Genomic DNA, 27705 nt, shown 5'->3' with positions numbered 1-27705 from the left:
CCTGAAATATAATGAGTTTCGAATGTTTTTCTTATAGCCTATCCTATTACCTTGTTATCTGCTTGTTTTAAATCTGTCTTAGGATTTTCTATATGATCATGTATATTAAAAACCAGGAACAGGTCAGCTTCGTCCTTGCTCCTCATGCTTAACTGAGTTAGGCAGAACTCACAGTGAACAAACTGCTGAGAGCAAACACCACTGCTTAAGACAACCTGGACATCAAGGCTCTACAAAACAAACAGGGAAGAACCCTTCTTTCTTTCTAAGAAAAGACTATTTTGAATTCATATTTTGTTCTTAAAATGTTTAGTACAAGTGTCCTGTGAAACAATTCAGACCTGAAAATTTTCTTTTCCAAAATGTTTCAGTTGTGGAGTTAAGTAGTTCACTGGGCGCAGGGTTATTGAAAGAACCTAATCTGCACTTGGTGAGGAGTTGCAGTTTGTGTTGTGTAGCATCTTTTTTCATCCCCAATGCTTGGAATTTTTGTCCTCTCTTTTTCTGTCTTGCTGTATTTTAAAACCTACTGTTTTTAAAGAATAAAATGCTTTACCGATTATCTCTACACCCCTATTTATTTTTTTCCACTGCTTTCTGCTCTTTTATATAATTGCTTTTATTGGGTATCTTCCACTTTCCTTTTAAGAAGTTAGGTTATTATTAGGGTCATTATAATTTAGTACAGATTATTGACTTGAAATTTACTTTTAAAAGGACTATTCAGTGTTCAGTTTTCTTTTCAAAATTGTTTCACCTGTGTCTTAAAATCTGATGTTATAATTTCATTTTTCACTCAATTACAACAGTTGGTTTTTTTTTTTAGCCCTTCTTTGCCTGATTAATTCTTGTTTTTGTTTTTATTAGATATTTTTTTATTACATTTCAAATGCTATCCCAAAAGTCCCCTATACCCTCCCCCCGCCCTGCTCCCCAACCCACCCATTCCCACTTCCTGGCCCTGGCATTCCTCTATACTGGAGCATATAATCTTCGAAAGACCAAGGGCCTCTCCTCCCATTGATGGCCAACTAGGCCATCCTCTGCTACTAGAGACACAAGCTCTGGGGGGTACTGGTTAGTTCATATTGTTGTTCCACCTATAGGGTTGCAGATCCCTTTAGCTCCTTGGGTACTTTCTCTAGCTCCTCCATTGGGGGCCCTGTGTTCCATCCAATAGCTGACTGTAAGCATCCACTTCTGTATTTGCCAAGCACTGGCATAGCCTCACAAGAGAAAGCTATATCAGGGTCTTGTCAGCAAAATCTTGCTGGCATATGCGATAGTGTCTGGGTTTGGTGGTTGTTTATGGGATGGATCGCCGGGTGGGACAGTCTCTGGATGGCCCTTCCTTCTGTCTCAGCTCTGAACTTTGTCTCTGTAACTCCTTCCATGGGTATTTTGTTCCCCATTCTAAGGAGGGACGAAGTATCCACACTTTGGTCTTCCTTCTTCTTGAGTTTCATGTGTTTTGCAAATTTTATCTTGGGTATTTTAAGTTTCTGGGCTAATACCTACTTATCAGTGAGTGCATATCATGTGTGTTATTTTGTGACTGGGTTACCTCACACAGGATGATATCCTGCAGATCCATCCATCTGCCTAAGAATTTCATAAGTTCATTGTTTTTAATAGCTGAGTAGTACTCTGTTCTGTAAATGTACCACATTTTCTTATCCATTCCTCTGTTTAGGGACATCTGGGTTCTTTCCAGCTTCTGACTATTATAAATAAGGCTGCTATGAACATAGTGGAGCATGTGTCCTTATTATAGTTTGGAACATCTTCTGAGTATATGCCCAGGAGAGGTACTGCTGGATCTTCTGGTAGTTCTATGTCCAATTTTTTGAGGAACCGCCAGACTGATTTACAACAGTTCTTAAAATGCCTATTGAGATTTTCTACTTGACCAATAGCCATGCTTATTGTTTATTTCTGAATATCCCCTCTAATGAAATAAATGCTGGTGCTGGTAAAGTCTTTTGCTAATTTTCTTCTTCTTTTTTTTTCCTTTTCTTTTTTGAGGCAAGGTTTTATAGTGTAGCCCTGGCTGTCCTGGAACTTATTTTGTAGAACAGGCTGTCCTTGAACTCAGAGATATCTCTGCCTCCCAAGCGCTGGAATTAAAGGTGTATGCCACCAATGCCTGGCCTTTTGCTAATTTTCTAAATGGATTGTGAAATTAAAAAAAAACAAACCAACCAACCCCCCCCCCCCAAAAAAAAAACCCAAAACTCGATGCTTTAAAATTTTGTATATGTTTTAGATATTCCTTTGTCTGGTATATGATATGTAAATGTTCTTTTAGCCTTTAGTCTCTTCATTTCTTTCACATGAGATTCCAATTATTTGGTTATTTTCCTATTTTTTTGCTAGTAGTATCTATGCCAACTTCACTGTGTTGGAAATCACATAATATGATTAAAAAATTTAAGAGTACTTTTACAGCCCAAGCTTTGGCCTATCTGGACTATATTTTATGGGCATTTAAATGTGTACTTTGCAGGTGGATGGAACATTTGATGTCAATCAAATCATGGTGCTGTTGGATTCTTCTGTAACTTCTTTGCCATTCTGTATAGTTGTTTTACCTATGAATTGGCAAAGGAGTAGGATACTGAAATCTCTAACTACAACTAGAAAAAAATTAGTTCGTATGTATTTTCTAAAGAAGCTATTCCTTCACGCACTTTACAGCTGTTAGTTGATATGTATGTGTTTACTAATGTCTTGATAGTATGGAAATGTTCTAAAACTATCCTCATCTGCCTAACATACACAGCCACTCCCGATTTCTTCTGATGTATGACACTACTTTCCACCATCTCACATAGGCATGCACATAATTCCTTCTGGACAACATAGTATTGGACTGTGTTTTAAAAATCTACTGTTTCTCAGCTGATATATACACACACATGTCACTAAGGTGTCCATACTATTTTCAGATTTTTGTATATATTTTGGTTATCATTCCTATTTCTTTCTTGTGCCTTCCAAGGATTACTTAAACATTTAAAAAAATTCTACTGCAGTACCTAGAGTATGCTTGGGTCCTTTTCCTTTTTTGATCACTGTCCTAGTTATCAGGTTTATCAACACCATCCTTCTATTACTTCTATTACAGTGTCCAACTGCCCCTAAGGTCTTATGCCCTATTCCATTTATAGATCAACTGGCTTAAATATTTCTTTTACCTGTACTAAAAAAAAAAAATCACATTAGACAGCATTATAATTTTGGTTCAAACATAATTTAAAAGACTTGGCAAGGAAGGGAAACCCACTACATTTGTCCTAGACCGTATTAGAGATCTTACAATCTATGTTCCTCAGAATCTCCATGGACCTTGAAATATTATCAAGTGTGCCACAGAGAAAGAAATACAAATAAAATACTTATAACAAATTTCTCTGGTACAGAAATTTCTGGAACATTTACAATATGTCTTCTATCTTTCAAAAAAACATTACAGGTATACAATTCCTTGGGTTCCAAGAGGATCTAGTGAGTCTTGTGAAAATGAGTGCCTACAAGCTACAGTGCAGAAAAGTGCTTGAACACTGGTTACTACAAATACAATGAAGACATGTAGTATTAAAAGATAATTCCATAATGAATGAGAGAAGACCTTTCTTAATTGTAAGAGATCTTAGCATTGATTGCTAAGTCTGTAGTCATGCTAAAAATCTTACGAGGTGATCAGAAATGTTAAAATGAAAAAGATGCAAGATTTTGCTGAAAGGACCCAGATAGAGCTGTCTCTTGTGAGATTATGCCGGGGCCTAGCAAACACAGAAGTGGATGCTCACAGTCAGCTATTGGATGGATCCCAGGGCCCCCAATGGAGGAGCTAGAGAAAGTACCCAAGGAGCTAAAGGGATCTGCAACCCTATAGGTGGAACAACAATATGAACTAACCAATACCCCCTGGAGCTCGTGTCTCTAGCTGCATATGAATCAGAAGATGGCCTAGTCGGCCATCAGTGGAAAGAGAGGCCCATTGGTCGTGCAAACTTTATATGCCTCAGTACAGGGGAACGACAGGGCCAAGAAGTGGGAGTGGGTGGGTGGGGGAGTGGGTGGGGGAGCGTGTGGGGGACTTTTGGGATAGTATTGGAAATGTAAATGAAATAAATACCCAATAAAATAAATAAATTAAAAAAAAAGAAAAGAAAAAGATGATTATAGGTGTTAAATTTGGATAACTGCTCACTTGATGTTTTAATCTTAAATATTATTGTTTACTTAAACATGAAACTAATTACTATATCACACATTTTAAATTAAATGAAAAAATACTAAAATTTTAAATAGAACTTCATATACTTGTCTGAAAAACTCCAGGTTAACCTGACTAACATATCCTTAATTCTGTGGCTTAGTAAACAGAACACACAATCATCAATGTTGTATGTACATGTGTATACATAACATGTAAGTGTAGATTGGTGTGTGTGTTATTTGTAAATATCTAGTCATCTGGAAGGTACATACCACACTAGCAAACGCTTGGCTGGACCCATAAGGTCGGATGACCAGTGGAATATCAAGATACGTGTCAATTCTCCAGCCTTCATAACCGCATTCCAGACACCTCACATAATCTTTCAGCTTGCCTTGGTACAGCTCATTTATAAGATCAGCCTAAAAACAACATCCACACTTTAAAAAATGTTCCTTGTTACAAGCAATTTTAAGTTATATCAATATACAATTCCTTGGTATTAAAAGAGACACAAAATGATATTGATTTTTTCCTACTAAAGTTTTAGAAAGCCAATATAATAAATATCTAAAATTTCGGGAACAAAGTTGACAATTGAAAAACTAACCACCTGAAAAAGAAATTAATAAAATTAGATTATCATTAATTTAAGACAAAATGTATATAATTAACTATTTCAATACTCTTAATCAATAAAACTCTTAGGTAGTAAAATAGATGGTAATGACATCAATTATCAATCACTATGTTCCTTTTCTTTAGACTGGATCCTAATCCACACTAGTCAGGTAGGTTGTTACAGAGCTAAGGAGCTGTCTGTGTTCTGAATGCCTTACACAAACACCACTAGTCTCACAGTTTATTCTGATTTATAAAATTCCACTGCTAACTCGGGCAAAGAAAAATTTAAATTTTAATACTAAAGATAAAATAATTTAAAGAAGGTTAAGATACGAAAATTCAAACAATACCTTAGAATTAATCTCCCTCAAAATATCCTCATCTAAAAGAATGCATCTTTCACCTACTTCTCACAGCCAGCCAGGGCTCTTCTGACTCAAAGTAGGCAAGTAATTCCCTAAGTAATGACCCTTCATATGAATGTCTTGCTTCAAGATTCTTTTGTTTGTTTGTTTTTTGTTTTTTTTGGAGACAGGGTTTCTCTGTATAGCCCTGACTGTCCTGGAACTCACTCTGTAGACCAGGCTGGCCTTGAACTCAGAAATCTGCCTGCCTCTGCCTCTCGAATGCTGGCTCAAGATTCTTGTTATCAAATTTTAGGAAGTCAGAAGGGATGCCTCAACTGATCTTAATGAAGTGCTGACTCACAGAGAGGAATGTGAACAAGGAGGAAGGGTAACTTCAGACCTATGAAGAAGAAACAGCCCCTAATACCATTTATATAAATTACTCAATCCCATAGGATTACACAGAGAAATCACCAGGTTGTTTAAATGTTTTTTTTTTTAATAATTTCTCAAGTAAAAAACAAATCGGGCTGGTGAGATGGCTCAGTGGTTAAGAGCACTGACTACTTTTCCAAAGGTCCTGAGTCCAAATCCCAGCAACCACATGGTGGCTCACTCTGTAATGAGATCTGACGTCCTTTTCTGGTGTGTCTGAAGACAACTACAGTGTACTTACATATAATAAATAAACAAATCTTTAAAAAAAAAGTAAAAAACAAATCAGAGAGAAAACATACTAACAGTTTCCTTCCTCATAATTTTACATCTTTTGAAATGTCCAGGATAGATCTACACACCTTCAGACTAGATTCACCAAAGCTGCCTACTCTAATACAACTGACTTGATGGATCTTTCTTCATTTTCCTGCTCCAGTCAGGTCTTCTGCATATAGAATTTTGGTTCAAACAAGTGTCAAAAAAAAAAAAAAATCTGGTATTTCCCCACCTTTTTTTTTTTTTTTTTGCAAATCAACAGTTATAAAACAATACTTATTCCTATTTATAAATTCTCTTATGTATTTTCTATTCATCTTTTAAAAGTTCGGGTATAGGCCTGACTTCATAATGTACAAATGGGTCCCACCTATTGTTTAAAAGATTCTCTTCCAAGCCATCGCAGTATTCCAATCACAGGTCCTTGTGCCTGCCACCTTTGGACCTCTTCCTCTTTCACCCCTGGGCTGCTCTATTATACTCTCATCCACATGGAATCCCAGAGTCAAGCCACTCAGTTAGTTAGGTCAGATAAATAAGGACCTTAAATGTCAAAGCATATGACTACACCTGATTGATCATCAAAATGAATATAAAGCTTAATGAATACACTTTATAATATGGTACAAATTATCATTTATTTAAAAAAAAAAAGAAGGAAAAACTACTCAAAATCCACACTCCCTTTTTCCTGAGTGGAAAAAGATCTTGCTCATATAGACCAAATTCCATTATTTTGCTGATGAATGTGCTAGCTAGTTTCATATCAACTCCACACAAGCTAGGGTCATCAGAGAGAAAGGAACCTCAATTGAGAAAATGCCTCCGTAATATCTAGCTGTAGGCAAGCTTGTAGGGCATTTTCTTAATTAGTAATCGATGTGGGAGGGCCCAGCCCATTGTAGGTGGTGCCATCCCTGGGCTGGTGCTCCTGGATTCTATAAAAGAGCAGGCTGAGCAATCTACGGGGAGCAAGCCAGTAAGCAGCATTCCTCCATGGCCTCTGTATTAGCTCCTGCCTCCAGGTTCCTGCCCTGTTTGAGTTTCTGTCCTGACTTCCTTCAATGATAGACTATGATGTAAAAGTTTAAGTCAAATAATCCCTTTCGTCTCCAAGGTGCTTTTGGTCATGGTGTTTCATCTCAGCAACACAAACCATAACTAGGACAATGAAGAAACCAAGGTCTGTAGTGGTGTGATGAAAATGCTTCAGACTCAGTCAATAACTTAAGAGAGTTCCATATAGTTGGAATTTAACTTCTAACTATAGCAGACTGATGCCCACGTCTTAAAAAAATCCAACAAATTAAAAGCCATTTTAAGATCCTATCTGCCTTCTTAGCACATTGTCCCTTTACCTTGAGAGAGAGAATTTACCTGTTCTGTTTGCTTCCATTTCTGTTCCAAAGCATCAAACATAACACGGCACAGTTCTTGTACATCATGCTGTTGCCAAGCTATTTAATATAAAATTTAATTAAAAATAGTATCAGACAGTATACATTGTGTTACTGTTTCAACATAAATACAAACGTGGACAAATCTATTTTAAGAAGTTTTAAGAACATAGGAAGAAATACTGCAGCTATGAAAGGACAGTCACAAAAAATAATCAAACCAATGTTGTATAAGTAGCATTAGCTTTGTGGTACTGCAATACTTGTTAATTTTTATTGTAAAGAAATGTGTTAGACACCCCACATTAAGGACATTTCTTCCTGCATCAGACAGAAAACCACAACCAACCAAAATGTAGAGCTACAGAGTCCAGTTCTAATGGATATATCTATGATATGTATGTAATGACAATTAATGAGAAAAGAGGCCATACTTTTTGTTTTGTTTTTCAAGACAGTGTCTATGTGGCCCTGGCTCTCCTGCAGCTCACTCTGTAGACCAGGCTGGTCTCAAAATCACAGAGATCCACCTCTCTCTGCCTTCTTAGTACTGGGATTAAAGATGTGTGCCACTACTACACAGCTAAGAAAAGAGGGCACGAATTTTAAAGAGAGCAAGGAGAAGAATATAAGAGGGTTTGGAGGGAAGAAAGAAGACAGAGAAATGATATAATTACACTATAATCTCAAAAAACAATTAAAAAAAGAAATAATATTTTTTAAAGTTACAAAGTTAAAAAGATTGCTCCTTTTTAATAAAGTTTTTTTCCCAGTATCTTTATTATGTAAAAAATATGTTTGAAAAAAAACTATAAAAAAGTTTAAACTCATTAAAAATAGAACATATCAAATTCAATTGTAAGAGAATCTTAATTGTTAAAATTTATCTCTCAGATATTAAGTAATTAAAAATAAATTACTTTAACATCCAAATAAAAAGCAAGATGTTTCAGGTAAAGATAATAATAGGTGTGACACTGTAATCCAGAAATCTCTGAACACTAGAAGTCGTTATCATTAAAAGAATTATTACCCTCACTGCTATCCCATCCAAAGCTCCTTGTAACATCTGTGGTCTCAATTGCTCTCTTTTTGCTGGTTTGTAACAAAACAAAAAGCCTTTGAAGCTGGTATGGGATACTCGTTACAGGATCTTCTTCAGAGTCTTCAAATTCCCACCTAGGAGAGGATGAGATCATGTTAATTATATCAAATTATTTCATTTCATATTCAATATCAAAACCATCACATAAGATCTTAATTCTAGGCAATACACAGAATTTGGATATTAACTAAAACTAAGAATATCTAATCAGTTTTTCTCTAATTTACAAGTTCAAAACTAAACAAAAGGCACAAGGCAGCTCCAGTCTTGAGAATAAAAGACAAAGCTCACTTAAATGTAAGGGTCAGATCTGAATCTGATGAAAACCTTGTCCAGTAAGTAATTCACAAAAAAATGTAGAATATCCACTGACAAAACATTAAAACCCAAACTCGGAAAAAACATATTCAATATATGTTTTCAGAGAATTACAAAGGAGAACAAAAGAAGTTAAAAACAGATTAAATCAATTAAGAATCATACTGATCAATTATAAGGTTTATACATTATCAATTATAATGTTATATGTCTTGTTTGGATCTGACTTATACAAATGGCTCAAAAAGTTATATCGCCATGCCAGGAACTCAAACACTGAGCTGTCATATCACAGGTGAAATGAAGCTATGCCTGCCACGCCAGCGCGATGGAAGCTTACATACAAAGCAGTGGTTCTCAAACTTTCTAATGGTGCATTTGTTTAAGACAGTTCCTCATGTTGTGGTGACCCCCAACCATAATATTATTTTCATTGCTACTTCATAACTTTAATTTCACTAATATGAACTGTAATGTAGCTACCTGATATGTAGCATATCTAATAGTGACCCCCGTGAAAGGGTTGTTTAATGCCCCATCCCCAAGGGTTGTGACCTACAAGTTAAGAACCACTGATATAAAAAGATGAGATTACCAATTGGTGCCATTCAAAGCTGGGTAATGAGTACACATGGACTTGTGGTACCATTTCCTCATTTGTAAATGTTTCAAATATTCAACTATACATTTTTTAAAAGCTATTAATGAGGTTGTAGAGATGGATCAGTGGTTAAGAGCATTGGCTGTTATTCTAGAGGACCAGAGTTCAATTCCCAGCATCCACATGGCAGCTCATAACTGTGTGTAACTTATGTTTCAGTGAATCTGACTTCCTTATACAGACATACATGCAGGCCAAATTCCAATGCACATAAAAATTTAAAAGCTATTAAGTAAATAAAATAATCCCAGTAGAATTTTATTCTCATAAATTTGTAAGTGATCATCTAGGCCTAGCTACAGGGACTCCCAGATAAAAAACTTAGGATCATATGGCAGAGAAAAGATTGGATAACCCCAGTTGGCTACTATACTCTGGAATTCTTAAGGTGTTAAACATATTTAACAAAACAAAATGCAAACCCCCAAACATTAAGAATACTATTAATGGTTTCCTGTCTAAAACTGGCAATGCTAAGATCACTCCACTACTCGAGGCTAACTATTAAGTTTCCTACTTTCCTGTTTACAAATGGTTTTGCTTTGACTCCGTCCCTCTGTCAAGTGTTCACTGTTTCTTATATTAGGACTGAGAGGTTGCACCTGTATGGCTCTGCCCCCTTTTACCCATGGGCAAACCCTTCAGACTCTGACTCACTTTTCTTCTCTGAGACCACATGTGCTTTACCTTCCTCTATACTCAGCCACTAGCTCTCCTGTTAGTTATCCTTATGGAAGGTTTTAGAATTGAAATTATAGGATCTCAAAATTCCATTACAACCTTAAAAGGTTATACATTTTGCTGGGACTTGCAATTTCATAAGTTATATAGTCAGACACTTTGTTGACACATTCAATTCTTCCCATTCTTTTACTACTAAAAAGGTTGCCAGAGTGTCATCTCAGGTTTTCACTCAGAAATACCAGTACTACCCACAACTGCCACTCTGACCCCATGCATCCCAGCTCAGCTTAATCACAGACCCTCAAAAGGACTTCTTTCAAATCATTCTTTGACCTGCATTACATAAGCTTCCTAATAATTCACAGACTGTATCACAAGCCTTCAAGTCAACAGTGAAGCGTCTATGTGGGCCACATACAAAGGATGAATGTGCAACTTCATCTTTCACTGTGGTGCTGCTCCTGTGCAGTCCAGTGAGGGCCCTAGGTTTATCTACACTCTGATATCACACTGCTGTAAACTTCTATCTAAAACCTCAATGTCAAAAGTCCACCTCATTGAATCTGTGTTTTAACCCTTATCCCCACTACAGTGGGTTTCAATGGCCCTCAAACACTTCTCTACTTACAGTTCTTGGGTTCCCTTGAAGGCTGCTCTCATGGCTGTTTCCCTTCCTCACTCTCTAAAGCTATGACCCTTCTCAACATTTCCTCCAGAAGTTACTCTCTCTACTTTGCTTTATTATCTCCCTTGGCATACTGGGCTTGTAAAATGAACTTATTTATATAGGTTCTCTATGGAAGCTCTTAAGGGGGAATTCAAGTCTTATTAACGCCGTGAACTCTGTGTCAGATAGAACTCATGGTAATGCAGTCAGTGTCCAAGGAATGCTTGCTACCCAATAGCCTGCTCTACAGAGCTGCAAATTTGCAGGTTACCTTCAGAGTTTGAGAACACACAGTTAAACAAGCACCTAGGATGCCAGGCAGATTTGTAGCAGCAGGCAATCATTTTGGAGTACTTAAATCTTCCCAGCAGGTTCTAGCCCATCCCAGCCATTGTGCGCATCTAGGGGCTTCTGCAACCCACCTGAATCAACTGCCAACAGCTATAGCACAGGGACAACGGCAATTGCATCCTGGCACCTCTAGTGTGGCCTCAGCAGTATCTGTGTACTTAGTAACTGATTTTACCAAATGGTGGTGATAACAACAGCAGCAGCAGCAACAACAACAACAACAACAACAAATAATTCACAGCTATTCTGAGAAGTGGGTAAGCATATAAAAGGGCTCTCAATAGTACTAACACATTATTTAGGGAGCACTAACTACTATTCACTATGACATCTAAAAGTTTCCTTATAATGTTCTCTTTCTTGTCAACCTAGCCCAAACACACCTACTTCATGACCTATTTCAAACTTTATTTCACTAAGCCTAATATATCTATTTCACTATTTCTCCATATTTCACTAATATCTCTCCTCTTTCAGCCCTTGTGGCACTTAGCTGACCCCAAATGTTAAATGTGAAATAAATTATTTCACAACACACAGGTACTTATTATAGACAGATCATAAATTACTTGAAAACAAAGATCTTACTTTTCCTACATCTCTATCCTCCCAAGAACCTAGAATATAATTATTGCTAGGCAACAAATGATAATGAATTAAAAGTGTCTGTTTCTACAAGCAAATCCAGAGAACAAGCTTACAAGTGAATATATGGGTGAGAACACAAGCAATACAACCAATGCCACTACAACTTTAAAGAGAATTCAAATACATAGATTATTTCAAAGGAGCCACTCAAAAGGAAGAGAAAAAGGAAAAGAAGTTTACTTAGACTTTAAAAGTCTAATTTGCTGGGCATATGGCACATGCCTATAATCCCAGCATTTGGGCAGGTGGATTTCTGTAAGTTCAAGACCAGCATGATCTACAGCGTGAGTATGAGGACAACTGGGGCTACCCAGAGAAACCCTATTTGGAAAACAAAACAAAACAAAGCACTCCCTAAGTTACAGATACTTACTAAGCAGAAGTACATGAACTATACTATAAGAAAACATTCATAAAATGGCTGAAATTTACTAGACGTGGACTTCTTCCATAAAGCATTTAAGGTATATGAGCTAGTCTTAGAAATATACAAACACATTTAACAAACAAGCTATGTCGTATTTTAATTAGAGAGTTTATGAGTTCAAAAATCAACACTGAAATCTTAAATTTAGAGAGGGAAGAAAATCAATGCATATGTTCTGGACTCTCTCAAAATCAGACACTCCTTCCCTACAAAAGCAGTAAAATTATGAATGGACAAAAGCAGTAAAATTATGAATGGGGACATTCAATAATTTGACCCTTTTCTATCAGATCATTTATGATTCTTCCTCCCCATTGCTTTTATGTCAGTCTTTCGGTAGACTCTTGTTCATATATAATATACAGGAAGTCAGCTTATAAAGTAAGAAATATCCCAAATATTACAAGTAAATCTATGAAGGTAAATTTAATTTAGGATTTAAAAACTGTACTTTTATTCTTACTTTCACTTATAGAACATTTTTCAAATACTCACTTATATAATGCATTCCTAAATTCAGGAGTCATAAAAAGTGTTTGCAAAAGGCTATTCAAATAGCACGTCATCGCCTGGTTTACTAATCCCACATAACCTTTAAAGAGAAAATACAAATATAGACAGATTAGCACTTGGGCTAAAACACTACAAAAACAAAAAATACATAACAGAGGACAAGACTGATTAGTTGGAAATTATTTCTGTTTTTTTTTTTTTCAATGCCACTTAAGAAAGCTCTCTTCTGCAGTATGTATTAGGTAAACTTTCTCAACAAAAGTCAGGATACTTTGTTACCAAGATACAAATAGGTATTATATGATATTTAACAAGATATTAAGAATAACAAATGTACTACACTAGGTTATATTAGTGTAAATAATCTTATTCTCTAAGTCTAAACACCAATAATTAAGATGGAAATATATAAGCATTTTCACTTTAAACATCATATATAACACAGGAAGATCCAACTAGCCCAACTGCCTAATTGCCTCTCCCCGACCCCGTCACCAACCCTGTGAATCAAATTTATTTGATCTGCAGCACTAACACAGGGAGCCAACTCAGATCCCCATGCTTATGAATATTTGTAAGCATTATCCATTTTCTTAAAAGCATTATTTCATGAGGTAAGATAAAAATAAGCAAAATAACTAAAAGTGGTTACTACATGGAGTACTGTCAATGCCTTTTAATTTTATAATGTAACAAATGGCATGTTTTATTTGCACAAAAATAACAACACTTCTAAAAACCATTATCTTAATTTCAATGAATTCACAAGATAGGGATTTGGACCTAATACCCAGCATTTTATAAGTGTCTCATATAAAGGACTTAGCTATCAGAACAAATATCAAACTATTTCAAGAATCTTGATTTGTTAAAGCTGCAACTTTTTCAAAGTATCCTAATAATCTCAGAACAATCTTCATAGTACTTATTTAAAACAAGATGAACAATTTTTTGTCCTGACTCAGAGCAGTCCCACTAGCATTTTGGGAAGTAAACCTGGAAATTGACGTTTTAAGCAATCATTTCTACATGACTTTTGAAGAAATAAATCCTTTTGACTTTACAAGCAATTTTGCTATGTGCTATACTTTGAAATAATTCTGCATCCTCTTTTATCCTGGGTGGTATGCATCCAAAATCCACTGACAGAAGTTATAAACCAAAGACCATAGTCCCTTTTGCTATTTCCAGAGCAAATAAACTCCATCGTGATTATCTATGAAAAAAAAATCATTCTAAGTTCTAATTATAAAATATAACAAACATAATACTATAGGTCATATTAAAACAAAGCCTGGAATGTACATCTATGACTTTACTGTTGAGATAGGTGTTGAATGCGATATTTAAAATCTTTTTCAAATTTTTAAAAAGAAAGATTCAAAAACCATGCTTAGCATTAACTAGCTGTACAAAAGACATCTCTGTACTTGTTTTTATTTCTTTCAACATGGATGAAACACTACCTTATGAAAAAGGTTTGTTGTAAGATGAAGACATGACATGGATCTAGATTATATTCATAAGGTAACTAACCAATCATATATACATGAAACCTTCAAATAAGCTAGCCTAGTAAGATGAAATAAAATTTTAATAATCTAGGGCTGGAGAGAGGGCTCAGCAGTTAAGATCACTGGCTGTTCTTCCAGAGGACCCATGTGGAAGCTCACAACTGTCTGTAACTCCAGTTCCAGGGGATCAGACACCCTCATCTGTCCTCAGTGGGTAACGTACACATATGGTATACAGATACGCATTATCAAACACCTATACACATTAAATAAACAAAAAACTTTAATGAAATCTAGGCTTAATCATATTCAGAAAAAAAATCTAACAGGTTAAAAAGATTTGTTTCTTTTTATTTTATTTGTATATGTGTCTTGACTGCATGTGTACATATGTATACATACCACATATGTGCCTGTAGAGGTCAGATAAGGGCATCGGATCTCCTGGATGGAGCCACAGATGATTGTGAACCCACATGAGTGTGAAAACCTAATTTACTTCAATCATAACAATTAAACTAAAAGATATAATAGGCCCAATAAAATAAGTGTGTTCTGTCTGCTTCATGGAAGCATATTTCCTCACAGCCCATCTGAATCTAAAAAGGGAAAAAAAGACTTCATTTCCAGAGAAGCTGACTTCAGAAATGTCAGAATGCACTCTTGACAGAAAGTAACCAAAATAACTTTTCTTCAGAACACAATATCCATTATTTTTTAGATTGCAGATAAATAACGGTAGAAACAATGCAGTTAAGAGAGCAAGTGGATGAGAGAAGAAATGGTACAGTGCTGACTCTGCTGTTGCTGGCCAGTCATCTTGCTCTGAAGCTCAGTTCCTACTGATGGAATGAAGAAATTCAATTAAGCCTGAACTTGCTGAGATTATGACTGTATGAAACACAACAATACATAGGTCTTACCAGTTTCTGACTTGTTCAAAATTGATGAATAGGAGTAGTTCTGGCTGACATAATCATTGGTAGAGGCCACAGAACCTTCTCTTGGCAGTGGACCTATGAACCTGTCATGCACGCTGTCATCCACGTTATTGGAGTCCTCCTAAAAAGCAGCACAGCCAGGATTTACTGAGAAAAAGTTGAAGCATGCTAAGATTGCTTCTAACAGGCACCCATGGAAAGTGTGTCCTGGGTTTCCTGCAGGCAGCTCTGAAAGATGTCTCACTCAGAGGACTAGGCAATACTCAGAAGACTGGCCCCTTCCAAAGAACTTAATTTTGTAGATTCCTTTAAAGCCCTCCTTCAAATGTTTTAGATGTAGCACTCAAGTCCTGAGTGAGCACTTCATAGTCACTTTTAAAGCTTAGGCCTAGAAGCCGAGGCTGTTCAGGAGCTACTGGATGGAATGGAGAGCTGCTCAGCCTCTAACGAGAGACTTCCTGTTAATGTGTAATACACTGCAAAGGGCTAAAGGGCACAAACCAGCATAAGCAGTGGGGATGAGGCAATGACGGTGACTAAGCAACTGAAGCTGCAACTCTAACACCGAGACTCTGGAGCTCTGCTCTAATAGCTAATTCCAATTTCAGAGTCACCCAAAACCAATCAGAACTCTGTGATGCCACAAAACAGGCTTCCGGGTGCCTGAGAGTGCCGCTTCAGCATGGACACACTGCTTATCACCGTCTCCGGCTCAAAGGGACAGCTCTATTCACAGCACATTTCTAACTGAGGCCATTAAATACAACAACTCATTCTAAGCAAATTGTAGTGAAGAGAAAGAAAGGCTCTGAAAAAAAATCCATATTCTGTAACACCTACGCAAATCAGACCAGGCCTTTAAATTTTTCCACATCTACATCCTCTGGAACTTATAACCATCAAACAAGATTTACTTACCATAGTGGGTTTTTGTTTTGCTTTGAGATTGTATATTTAAATTTTGTGTGTTTGAGTATTTGCCTGCATATATGTCTGTGCACTATATGCATGCAGTACCAAGAGAGTATTGAATCTTCTGGGACTAGAATCACAGTTGTGGGCTGCCATGTATGTGCTAGGTAGGAATCAAACCTTCATCCTTTACAAGAGCAGCCAGTGCTCTTAATCTCCGAACCATCTCTCCAGCACCACAGTAGTTTAAAAAGAAATAGTATCTCGAATGGATAGTGCTTTTACTTCTATTTGCACACCTCTTCAAAAGTCAAAACTCTGGAAAAATGCCCTTCTAATTGGGAGTCAGTGGGCTCAACAGGAGCCTGTTCAAGTAAGTGAACTGTGGTGAGTAAGTCAGAGAAAGCACCTGATTGACATGGGGATGGGGGTGTCTAGAGAATGCGAATGGAAATGGTCTCCCAAAAGAACTAATGAGTTTTATACTGAGCCAGAGGAAAGGCAATGGGACTACAAGTTTGCATGGTATTCTAACCTGAGCCTCCCCATCCTTTGCATAGCAGTAGTTCCAGTGAGGCAACAAACTAAATGTTACAATGGTGCTGTGGAGACCTGAGGCACTCATGCCATCACATTCAACTATCATTATCACACAATTGTACATCCCTTCTTCCTTCGGAAAACTGCACTCCTAGTGCACAAAAATTATGTCTTTCTAAATAGCTTACCAACAACATCTGAGGCGGTTCACCATCTTTATCTGTCAAATGCAGAAAGTTCTTCTTTCCTGGCTCAAAATTAGCATCAAGAAGAGACTTGTCACTGGTGTGATCCAGTGGTGCCTATGGGTACAAAATAATGTTAAGAGTATATATAAAAATGTGATAATAAAACACCAAACACACACATATTTATATGTAAATATTTCAGTAATGATTTGGCTAAATTTCTTTTAAGCTAGATTTTGAATGAACCCCTCTATCACGAGCTGAATTGCTGAGCTCAATTGACAGTTTATGCTGTGAGCATCCCAGAGGGTCACATTCCCCAGCATCTAAAACCCCAAACAAAGAAAAGGCGAAGGGATTGATGTAAGCATAATGTGTACTAAAAATCAATACTGCTTGTACATGCACATAGATTTCTTTTTCTAAAATGTATGCAATGCAATAGATTTTCATAAAAACTAGAAAAAGTTATATAACTACTGAATAATCCTCCAATCTCCAAGAATGTCAAAAGGTTTTTTTTTTTTTTTGCTTTTTGTTTTTAAAAATTTAGCAATAGCACAGGAAAACAGAGTACTATGAACATACCAGAAATTCTGAGAAATTAAAAAGTAAGATAGAAAACAGTTATGACTTATGAAAAAAACAAATCTAGAAAAACCCTAGAGCTCAAAGTACCTACAGTTCAAAGTGCCTCTAGGAGACTTATGGAGATAAAGGTGGTAGAAAACACTAGTGAACAAACGAGGAAAGGCGTTCTGGTCAGGCCAGCCCCTCCTTTTCCTCCTTGGACTAAGCAGTGGACATCAGAATTTATTCTCTCTGGATACTATAGCCACCGAGGTAGAGAGCAGAACCATGCAACCAGATGCTGGTCATCTCTCAACCCCAGAGAGATGGGCTAACATCGGCACGCCCCATCCCTCTAACATGAAAATGGAAACTGAATACTGCACATTTAGTCAGCCTCCATGCAGATTCTTGACTACAAAGATCTCCGAGTAAAACAAGAATCACTAAGCCTTTGGGGAGATGCTGCAGTATAGAAATGAGACAACACAGAAAATGAAACAGAAACATCACAAAGGAAGCAAGCAGTTACTACCACAGAAACTGAGACATAAAACAAACTCACACATCTGAGACTGCATACATCAGAAATACCTTTGAGCTTGAGAGTTAAAATGCACAGTTACACAAATAAAAGGAAATGAAAGTGATTTTATTCATAATTTTTATTAAAATAAACTTCCAGTAAACATGAAAAATTTCCTTTAGTTGATATGTATAATAGTCACCTTTTTATGAATACAAAACTGATGACCTGATATTATGCAAATTTTAGGACAACTGGTGACTCTAGAACCAAGGCAAGGGAAGAGGGATCAGTCACTGTGTCTATACGGTTTTGATAACCATATAAAGGAAATTGTAATGTCCAAGCTTTCATTTTAGCACCACTAACAACAGCAGTAATCACAGCTATGACATTATTATTAGCAGCTTAAGCAAATGCTTTAAGTCTGAGGGTTTACCATGTCAGCAGTAGTGACTCCATTTTCCCTGGTCAAATCAAAGGTTCCATTTATGTAGCCTACTTTGTTGGCCACATCTTCAAAGAGCTTTCGGACTGGGGTAGATGCTGGTAAATTTAATGTGATCCGTTCACTCACTGTCTTCGAGTTAGTAGTGTCTTGTATTATACATAAGACTCTAGGTTCTTCAGCAGCATTTTCTATCTGAAATTTTAAAAAAGTTTCAATTATTCTTAAAAGAAACACAAGTATAACTAACCATAAAATTTTATGATCAGCGTAAAGAACCCATAAGACAGTATTTTCTCTGTGTTGTTTTACTCTGTTTGAAACACATCCCAATAGATCATGTCAAACATAAGCACCATGATTGCTTTGGGGGAAGTAGCCATTCCTATGGGTATCTGCTTTTACCTTTTAAGGTTATAAAGCAATAGAGCCAAGAAGCCATGAAAACTTAAAGTTAAAAATTACAAAATTTAGGGCTAAAGCAATGACTCAGGTTAAGAGAGCCTGTTGCTCTTCTAAAGGACCTGAATTTATTAGTTCTCAGTACTCATGCTGAGCATGAGTTCATATGCACTTCTAACTCAGCTCCAGATCCAATGCTCTCTTCTGGCTTCCACAGGCACCAAGCATTTTGGTGGTATACAGACACACATGCTGGCAAAACACTCATACATGTAAAAAGTTCTCAATTAACAAGTTTGACCTTTAAAAATATATCATTACCAAGTCTTTTCAGCTATCAACCTGGAAACTGAATTATAAATTTTCCTTCCTTCTTTTTATCAGTAAATGTCAAGACAATTTAAAAAAATATATATATCCTTCTCAAAAAAAAAAAAAAAACAAGTATGCCCTATACCCTCCCTTAAGCTCTTGAAAATACTGACTTCCTTTTCCATTTCTCATGATACTAACAGTTAAATCAACTGTGTCTGAACACACCAGATGCTTGAGTAGAAGAAATTCCCTCTTCCTCATCTAATGGCGACCTCAACATGAGTTACCTATATCTACCCAGCTTCTGAAACCAGAGCCAAGCTGAGCGTCTTCCAGTTCCAGCTTTCCTCTTCTAGTCTACTTAGGCATCCCTTGTTGCTCTGTTCTCATGCTATAATCAGAGTATCTTCTATCAAAATTGTGGCAACACCTTCCCTTCCCATCCTGAGAAGTTTACTTGGAACACTAGCTCTGGTGCTACATCTCGTGCTTTCCCTGGAGGAGCTGTGGGTGGCATCCTTGTGAAAGGCTCTTCAGAAACACACCCTTTACACCCTGGTGTTCTAGCCAAGCATCTTGTCTTCTCCTTTCCCCTTCTTGTCCCATCCTCTCTTCTCCCATTCTCACCTCTCCTCACTGTGTCGTACTGCAGACTGAATTTATAGTCTCTGTATGTTAGCCAATACTCTCGCTCTTAGTTAAAGTCCCATTTACAAGAATTCCTTGTCTGTAACAGGATCAACTTCAACCTTTTACGTTCTTATTATCCAATTTAAAATTAGAATTAGTATCAGTGATGAATACTGAAAACAGGATAGCCACAAAGTTTATGTCAGGTGAGGTAAAGTAAAATCACTGCAATCATTGTTTCTGCAATGTCAATTTTGGACTTGTAAGGGATTGTGTGAATTAAGGTTAATCCTATTAGACTGGAATAGAAATACATCTCTATACAACAGATTGGCTAGCACTTCATTTCAGACAAATAAAAATTTTAATTAGTAACAATAACAAAAATGAAAATAAAAAATACCCAATCTATAAATAACAAAAATGAAAATAAAAAATACCTAATCTATAAAAACTGACTACAACAAAAGGCTATTATTATTAATATACCTATGAAACAGAGGAAAAGCCTTCAACTCTGTATTTAAAGTGGACATTAACACACAGAATGGATTAGATTACACACTTAAAACTAAAACTAATAAACATAAGCCAGACTTAAAAAAAATCTGGTCTGCTGTAAAAGAGTGAACTCAAAATAATTTCAACTAGTGAACTTTTTTTTTTTGGTTTTGTTTATGGATTTTTGTTTGTTTTGAGACAGAATCTGTTAACATCCTAGGCCAGGCTGATCTTGAATTTCTTGCCTCAGCCTTCCCAGTGCTGGTATTAAAGGTATGACCTACCATGCCCATCAAGTATCTGCTTTCATAATTCTAATATATGTTAGGAGAATATGATATGGAAGATGCTATAGCATACTGTACTAAAGTGATATTATGGCACTATCACAGGGCTCTGCATTCCTAGCGCCCAACTTCTTTAACATGTGTGAGAGTAAAGTATAAAAAAAATATCTAGACTCTTCTCTTTCTACCTGAACATACAGTGAAGTTACTATAATAGACCCCATGTGAAGAGCAACTGTGCTATAGTAAACATAAATTTAATTTTATCTGTTCCTTTTACTTCTTTTAATGGCAATAATTATTTTATATGTATGTATATATTGCCCTTTTCAAAACAGTGAAGCCTGGGCATGGTGGTACCTACCTTTAATCCCAGCAATTAATAGGCAAAGATGAGTTTAAAGACAGCCTGGTCTACAAAGAATGTTCTATGCCAGCCAGAGCTGGACCTTGTCACTAAATAAAATAAATATATAAATAAATGAAGACTATAAAAAAAGACAGAGAAATGATTTATAATTCTATATCTCAAAAGAAACCTAGTAAGATTTTGTTGAACAACTTTCCAGTGTTTTTCCTATGCACATACACAGGCTTCTCAGATACAGGCATTGAATCAGAGCAGACATGCTGTTTTGCAATTCTTTACTTATAAATATGTCATCCAATTCTTTTTCTATTAGACTTTATCATTTTAAGCTGGAAAATATTATTAGTGCATAGATTAATAATATTTTATCATTCTATGTTACCGATTCCTAGATTGGAATTTGGGGGGAGGGAGATAGGGTGGGGTGGGAGCAGTGTTGAGGACTGAGCCAGAGCATTGGGCATGCTACTGAACTACACCCCAGCCCACAAACTTTTAAAAACAATTATGTGATAGAGCTTTGTACCTACTCTGTTTTCTAAAATTCCCATGTCTACCATGTTTTACTCTTGAATTTAATTCCAGTATAATTTAAACAAATACAATGTTCTTTAAAGGTCTAAACTAGCCCTTTATAAACTATTACTTTATTTTATACCCAATTATTTGTTTTTTCTTTACTTCACCTATAATTAAATTTAATATGTGGCTATCAACCATACATTTCACCTAACTTTAAAATCCCTGTAAAAAGTTTTCTTTTCCTCACCTCAAATTTGGAAACTGATTAGGAAAAAAAAAAAAATTTCCCCATTGGAAGGTATTATAAATAAGCCATTGTAATTTTATAATAAACAGCTTTTCAAAAGCAAAACCCCTCTACAGTATCAACTTAATAATTTTCTAAAACATTAAATTTCAAAATACATTTCATAGATTTGAGACAACTGGGTAGATACCTATTCTTTGAGGCTCTACTGCAGAATGGTGGGACCCAAAGAAAAAGGTAGTATGATCTTCAGGTGAATTACTGTTCTTTTTCCTTTTCTCCACTTTTCGTGAACTTGAGTTGGCTATGTTTAGGTCCATCAGAATGTGTGACACTGTGCTACTTAAAACTGGGCCTTAAGAAACCAGTAGCCTCCACTATGCATCCTGAAACCACCCCTTCTATAACCACCCCACATGTAAGAGATCCAACTACACCAGCATTAGCTTGCTATGTGGAAGCCGTAGCAGTCTACATGGGCAATTGTGGCCGCTGAGTGGAAGCACTGAGGTAGATGTGTGACATGTGGGAATAGCATTCTTGGACTTTCCATTTAAAGCCAAGCACCAGCTAAATGGAGCCAAGGCAAGATGCCTCAAGGAACAAAGCTCAACAGCTGAGTTTTTGCTCAAACTTCATCCCACACAATCCTGAGTAAATAAATTAATTGTTCTTTTAAGCCACTAATTGTTATGCTAGGCTGCTATCAACAGAAGGTAACAAAAACATGGCAAGATACAGTCAGGCACATGCAAACTATTACAGAAGATGTGATGATGATGGGGTATAGTGGGGTGGGAGTGGGAACACATCTGAGCACAGCTCATGCTTTAAAGTAGGGAGCAAGTGTTTAGTCCAAAGAGTTCTAAGAACTCAAGATGAGAGAAAGCTATAAAGTTTTAAAAGCCTACAAAAGGTTCCACTTAGGAAGACAAATGCACTTAGGATAAGGTATTGGAAGAGCAAAGTTCCCTACATAGAAAAACTACGAGGACAATCAAATCTATTTATTTTACAAACACACACACACACATGTACGTACATTAGCCTAAGCACTGCATGTGGAAGATGTCTGGTGTCTAAATTCCCAGCACAAGCAGCTGATTTTCCAGCACAATGGAAAGAAACCCTCAAAAAGTTAAAATAAATAATAGAATCTTGATTCAAAAAAGTAACCACATTAGGATATTCACAGAGCAGATAGTGTTTTCTTCCAGAAACTGCTCTGCTACTAGGAGAATACAGAAGTAGCTGATAAGGGAAATCCCAATTACACCCTGAATGTATAACGTTCTCTTATATTTTTGGTTGTGAGCCTAGCCTTTAACGGCTGAGCCATCTCTCCAGCCCGTATAACGTTCTCAAATCAGCTTTTTAAAAAAAATATTCTTAACAGTCAAACTTTAAGAGGTTATTGCTGTCAACATTGAGATTTTTCTAACGATGATGACAACAACATCCCCAAGCTTTGCTAGGGCTTACAATACTGTAATTCTAAGAACTTAAGAGACTGAGGCAGGAAGATTCCAAGTTCAAGACCTGTCAGGCAACTTAGTGAGGCTGACTCAGAATAAAAAACTAAGAGACTAGAGACATGGCTTAGTGCTGGGCTTGCCTAGCAGGTGTGAGGTGTGAAGTCCTACACTTAATCCCCAATACCTCAAAAGCAGCAACAAAACAAAACCCTGACAACAAAACAGTTCTTAGATGTTTTTTATTTAAAAATACAAAGATATATAGTTGATGGCATATGTTCAATGTCATTTGTAGAAAATAACAAAACTCAAAGGTATCAACATTTGATTTTTCTGAGAGAAAAAAGTTAAAGAATTAAATCACTATGAAGGGTCTTTTCCTTCTCCTATGGCATTTATTATATTTGTATATACCTGTGTAGTTTATACACACTATATGTGTGTGTGTGTGCGTGCGCATGCGTGCTTGCACGTGTGTATGTGTGTGCATGTGCTACTGTGTCTTCACATGTGCTTTGCCCTAACTTGGCTTTGGATGACTTCCTGCGTGAAGGGTCTTCTTTACTTCCACATTCAACCGTCAATCTGTTTTCTCTCCAGGCTTTCTTCCTTCAATGATGTTAAAACTAAGCGAATATGGTTACAAACTTATGTACATGCAAAGTCCATTTCTCTACTTCTGGGCAAAAGATGCCATAAGGTAAGATAGCCAGTCTTGGGTCTTTGCTGTGGCTAGTCACTATTCATAAATACTACACTGCAACACATTATTATTGAGTATAAATATTTTTTGCTACCTGAAATTTATATAATTATTGGCCTTGTTTAGAGTATTCAAGTTAAGTTATAAATCTTGGTCTGCTGACTAATGAAGATCTTGATTTACATTAAAAATTATTTTAAGATTCTCTTTATACTCCATCCAAACCCCTAACATACTCAAGTAATCTGTTTTCTAAGTGGTCACTTACAACAACACTTGGGACACATGCAAACACAAAGAAGAAACTTGAGGGGAAAAGCAGATGTGGAGGAATGAAGGAGAGAGAGGTATGAACTACTGGTTAGAGTGTAGTGCACAGGGAAGTTTGGGCTTATTAGAAAGAACCACAGGGGATCAAGAAGCTAACATTTGTATCTAATTCTTCAATAAGCTTTCTAGATATAGGGCTCAGTGTGTAAGACATTTGCTGTCATGCTGAAGACCTGAACTTAATTCCTGGAGCCTACATGATGGAAACAGAGAATGGAGTTCCCTAACAAGCTGTCCTTTGACCTTCACACACAGGAGCAAGCACCCCCCCCCAATAAATAAATAAATGAATAAATAAATCATATCAAAAGTTTATAAGCAGTAATTTTGTAAGTAATTTATTTAATCCCCTAGTACTATTTAGTGCAGAAAATAAATATATCTGTACTAATATTACATTCAAATGCAAAACTAAGGGCTCTACCATTTTCTTTCAGTTCTCCCTTACTCACTTGTTAAATACAAAGGACTGTACAGATGTAAAATTCATTTAAGATGACTTGTATGCTACTAGAACTGCTTAGGAGTAAAGTAGCCAGACAAGCAGAAAACTTAAGACATGCTTTGCTATTGAACAAAACACAAGCATGCTGTTACTCGCTCTGCTGACTATCGCACTAAAGCAGTGACACCAGCAAGCTACCTGTAAAAATTTCTTCTTCATTTCATCAAAGATATTTTGTCTGCATCTCCAAAACACATCCTATAGCATATAAAGACAAAATGAATTATTTCCATAAAATAAAGGCACAAGTGAAATAAAAGCAAAATACATTCTAAGACACATACAATTACAAAATTAAAGACCATCTAGAATTTTACTCATAATTTATATTGCAATTTTAATGCTGGGTATCAGTCGTATATATATACTGAAAACCTATGGTACAGTGATGACATGAACTGGCATTTTTAACAAAAGGCACCTTTAAGGTACGCTTACTATAGGTACTATTTTTTAACAACGATGAAAGCAGACACACATTTGTATGCAAGAAGAAATGTTACCATTAATTACCAAGAAGCAATTTCTTGAAACCCTGAGTCTGCAGTATCCATGCTTCTACACACATTTCTCTCTTGCCTCCTCCTTTGCTTAATATGGAGAACATACTGAATGAAAGAAAGGTCATTTTGCCTTTACAACAGAAATATAATTCTAATAGCTGTAATCATTTTTCAAACAGTGACTTCAGGGCAGAAGGGTCAGAAATTCATGGTATCTTCAGCTACATAATTAGTTCAAGAACAGTCTGTACTACAAGAGTTTTTTTTTAAGGGCAATTCTAAAATAACAATCATTAGCAAATTCAATATATGTTCTACCAAAACCTTTTCTATTCTACAGTGACTCAGTTTCTAACCAACATGATCATTCTGTTTGGCACAAAATTTGAATTGTGCTTCTTATCTTTTAACACCCACTTTCCTGTGCCAGAACAGTTAGTTTGAAAATTTCAGTTTGGTTCAGAATGTTGACTATATTTTTCACAAAATAATACTGACCTGCAACCAGCTGTTAAAGCTGCACTAGCAGCGGCCTAGAATGTAACAGTGAACAAAGCTTAGCCCTTGGAGCAGTCATTCATCATACAGTGGAAAGCAGGCCACTAACAAACCCGGGCAGTCTGGGACTCACCACTCTCTGTCCATGGTACCTAGACTGCTTTTCCATTGGTAGCCTCACGTCTTTGACCCAAGTTTCACTGTGGCATTTTCAAAACATGTGTACCAATTCTTTGGCATAACTTTTAGCTAACATAGGAATCTAGTGCCATACTCTTTACATATATGGAAGGGCCTTAGTGATTTCTATGCTATACAACATGACTTCCAAGGTTAGGTTAGAAAGGACTTTAGGTTCTTGGCTCTATAAGCCTTTATAGTTGCAGCTTGTAGGTTGGAAGGAAACTAAATAGCAAATGAAAAGGCCACTTGCAGATATGCTACTCCTAGCCTCAGTGAGAACCCAGCTGACAACCAGCATTGACATCACAGTCTGAGGACTCCTTCAAATGCTTTCAGGCCTAACCTTGATGTCACTCAGCAGAAAAATAAGTTGCTGCTGCCTGTCTTGCCTGGGCTGTATTCTGTGAGGAAGAAGTGGGGACCAGTAGTTACATAACTGAAGATAATCAGAACAGTTCACCTCTTCCCTCTTAAAATTATAATCTTCCTGCTACCCCTCATCTCCTGTCCTCTTAAGTGTCTCCATGGTTCCTGTAGCTGCCTGATTAGCAGTTAATACCTAGTGTCTTCGTCTCCAAAAATCTTCTACTTTGAGGCAAGACAAAATACACAGGACTACCCTGGCCCCACAATTTAACTAAAAAACCAGATATGCCATTAAAATTGGTACTCATTGCTCAGTCTTGGTCAGAAAGTTCTTTACGAGGAATGAAATACAAAATAAAAAAATATCTATAAACAACAGTAGCACATGGCACCAAGTTCAAAGCCAGACTAATTTACATAATGAGTTCCAGGGCAGCCTGGACTATATAAGACCACCCTTTCTCAAAAAATGTTTTATATTTTAAATGAACTCAATAGATGGAAGACCTAAATATAATAGCTAAAACTATAGATTATCTAGAAGCAGATATATCTGGGAATTAGGCTAGATGAAAGATACATTTTCCAGCCAATCTGGCTGTGTCTTTAATCGCAGTACCCAGGGAAGCAGAGGCAGGTTGATCTTTGTGAGTTCTAAGCCAATCTGATCTACATAGAGTTTCAGGCCAAACAGGGCTACATAATAATATACTGTCTTAAAAAAAATAAAATTAGCTTAACTTTTTGGTGAATGGTTCAAGGATAAGTAGCCATATATAGAGGGGGAAAATACATACAAATTTAAAGCATATCTTATGTCCTACATGAAAACATGCCCATTTCAGGTATATTAAAGACCTAAATAGCAATGCCAAAGTCCTAAATCCTTAAAAAATTTTATAGAATATCTTTAAAATTTTAAGCTTAGGAAAAAAAACCACAAAAATGAAGGGAAAAGGATAGTTAATGGTAATTAAAATTGAAGACATGTAGAGTTAACAAAACAGAAAGGGCCAAAAGTTGGAAAGTTGGTAAAGAATATTTACAGTAAAGCCAACTAAAAAGCCTGCTACCTGAGCCGTAACCAACAAGAACCCAGACAGGATAGTTCACAAAGAAATGCTGAAATATGTAAAATTATCGATCAGCAAAAAAGACACTCGAAAAACCAAGATTTTTCATTCTTCATGTGAATGCAAACCGATTTCACCTTCAGGAAAGTTTGACATTATATCACCTATAAAACAAAAAGTGCTTATCCTACAACTTACCACTTTCATCATTAAAAATATTCATATGTCCCGCTGCTGTCTGGCCATCTACTGATTATCTCCTATAGAAGCTCTGGGTTATAGCAGACACACAGACATGTGCAATACCCATTGCTTAAAACACAAAAACTGCAAGCGTTCCAAATGCAATCCAATGGATAAACCAAGAGCAGGTACCATTAAAATATGAACTGAGCTATGCGGTTTTGGTACTATCTAACTGTTTGGGCTTTTCTAAGCCTGCTGCAGCTCCCAAATAAGGACACGGAGGCTTATT

The 27705-nt window shown here is 36.4% G+C and overlaps 1 protein-coding gene across 5 annotated transcripts in view; it reads right to left on the bottom strand.

The window, feature by feature from the left end:
• Usp47 (ubiquitin specific peptidase 47) overlaps nt 1-27705 on the bottom strand; it is an 87911-nt gene that overhangs the window by 39655 nt on the left and 20551 nt on the right. For 3 of the 5 annotated variants that reach the window (XM_006508273.4, NM_177249.3, XM_030243044.1), the window contains exons 2-9: nt 24746-24805; nt 18312-18515; nt 16777-16890; nt 15119-15257; nt 12664-12760; nt 8341-8486; nt 7288-7367; nt 4498-4647 (exon numbers count right to left, since the gene is read on the bottom strand). In XM_006508273.4, coding sequence (XP_006508336.1) covers nt 4498-4647; nt 7288-7367; nt 8341-8486; nt 12664-12760; nt 15119-15257; nt 16777-16890; nt 18312-18515; nt 24746-24805 — 990 coding nt within the window. The remainder of the gene's footprint in view (nt 1-4497; nt 4648-7287; nt 7368-8340; nt 8487-12663; nt 12761-15118; nt 15258-16776; nt 16891-18311; nt 18516-24745; nt 24806-27705) is intronic. The other 2 variants (NM_001357952.1, NM_133758.3) reach the window with 1 other exon arrangement.

This window comes from Mus musculus, chromosome 7 (genome assembly GCF_000001635.26).
Source record: "Mus musculus strain C57BL/6J chromosome 7, GRCm38.p6 C57BL/6J".
NCBI lineage: Eukaryota > Metazoa > Chordata > Mammalia > Rodentia > Muridae > Mus > Mus musculus.
Note: the sequence above shows the minus strand (reverse complement) of the source record. Positions and strands in the feature narration are given on the sequence as shown.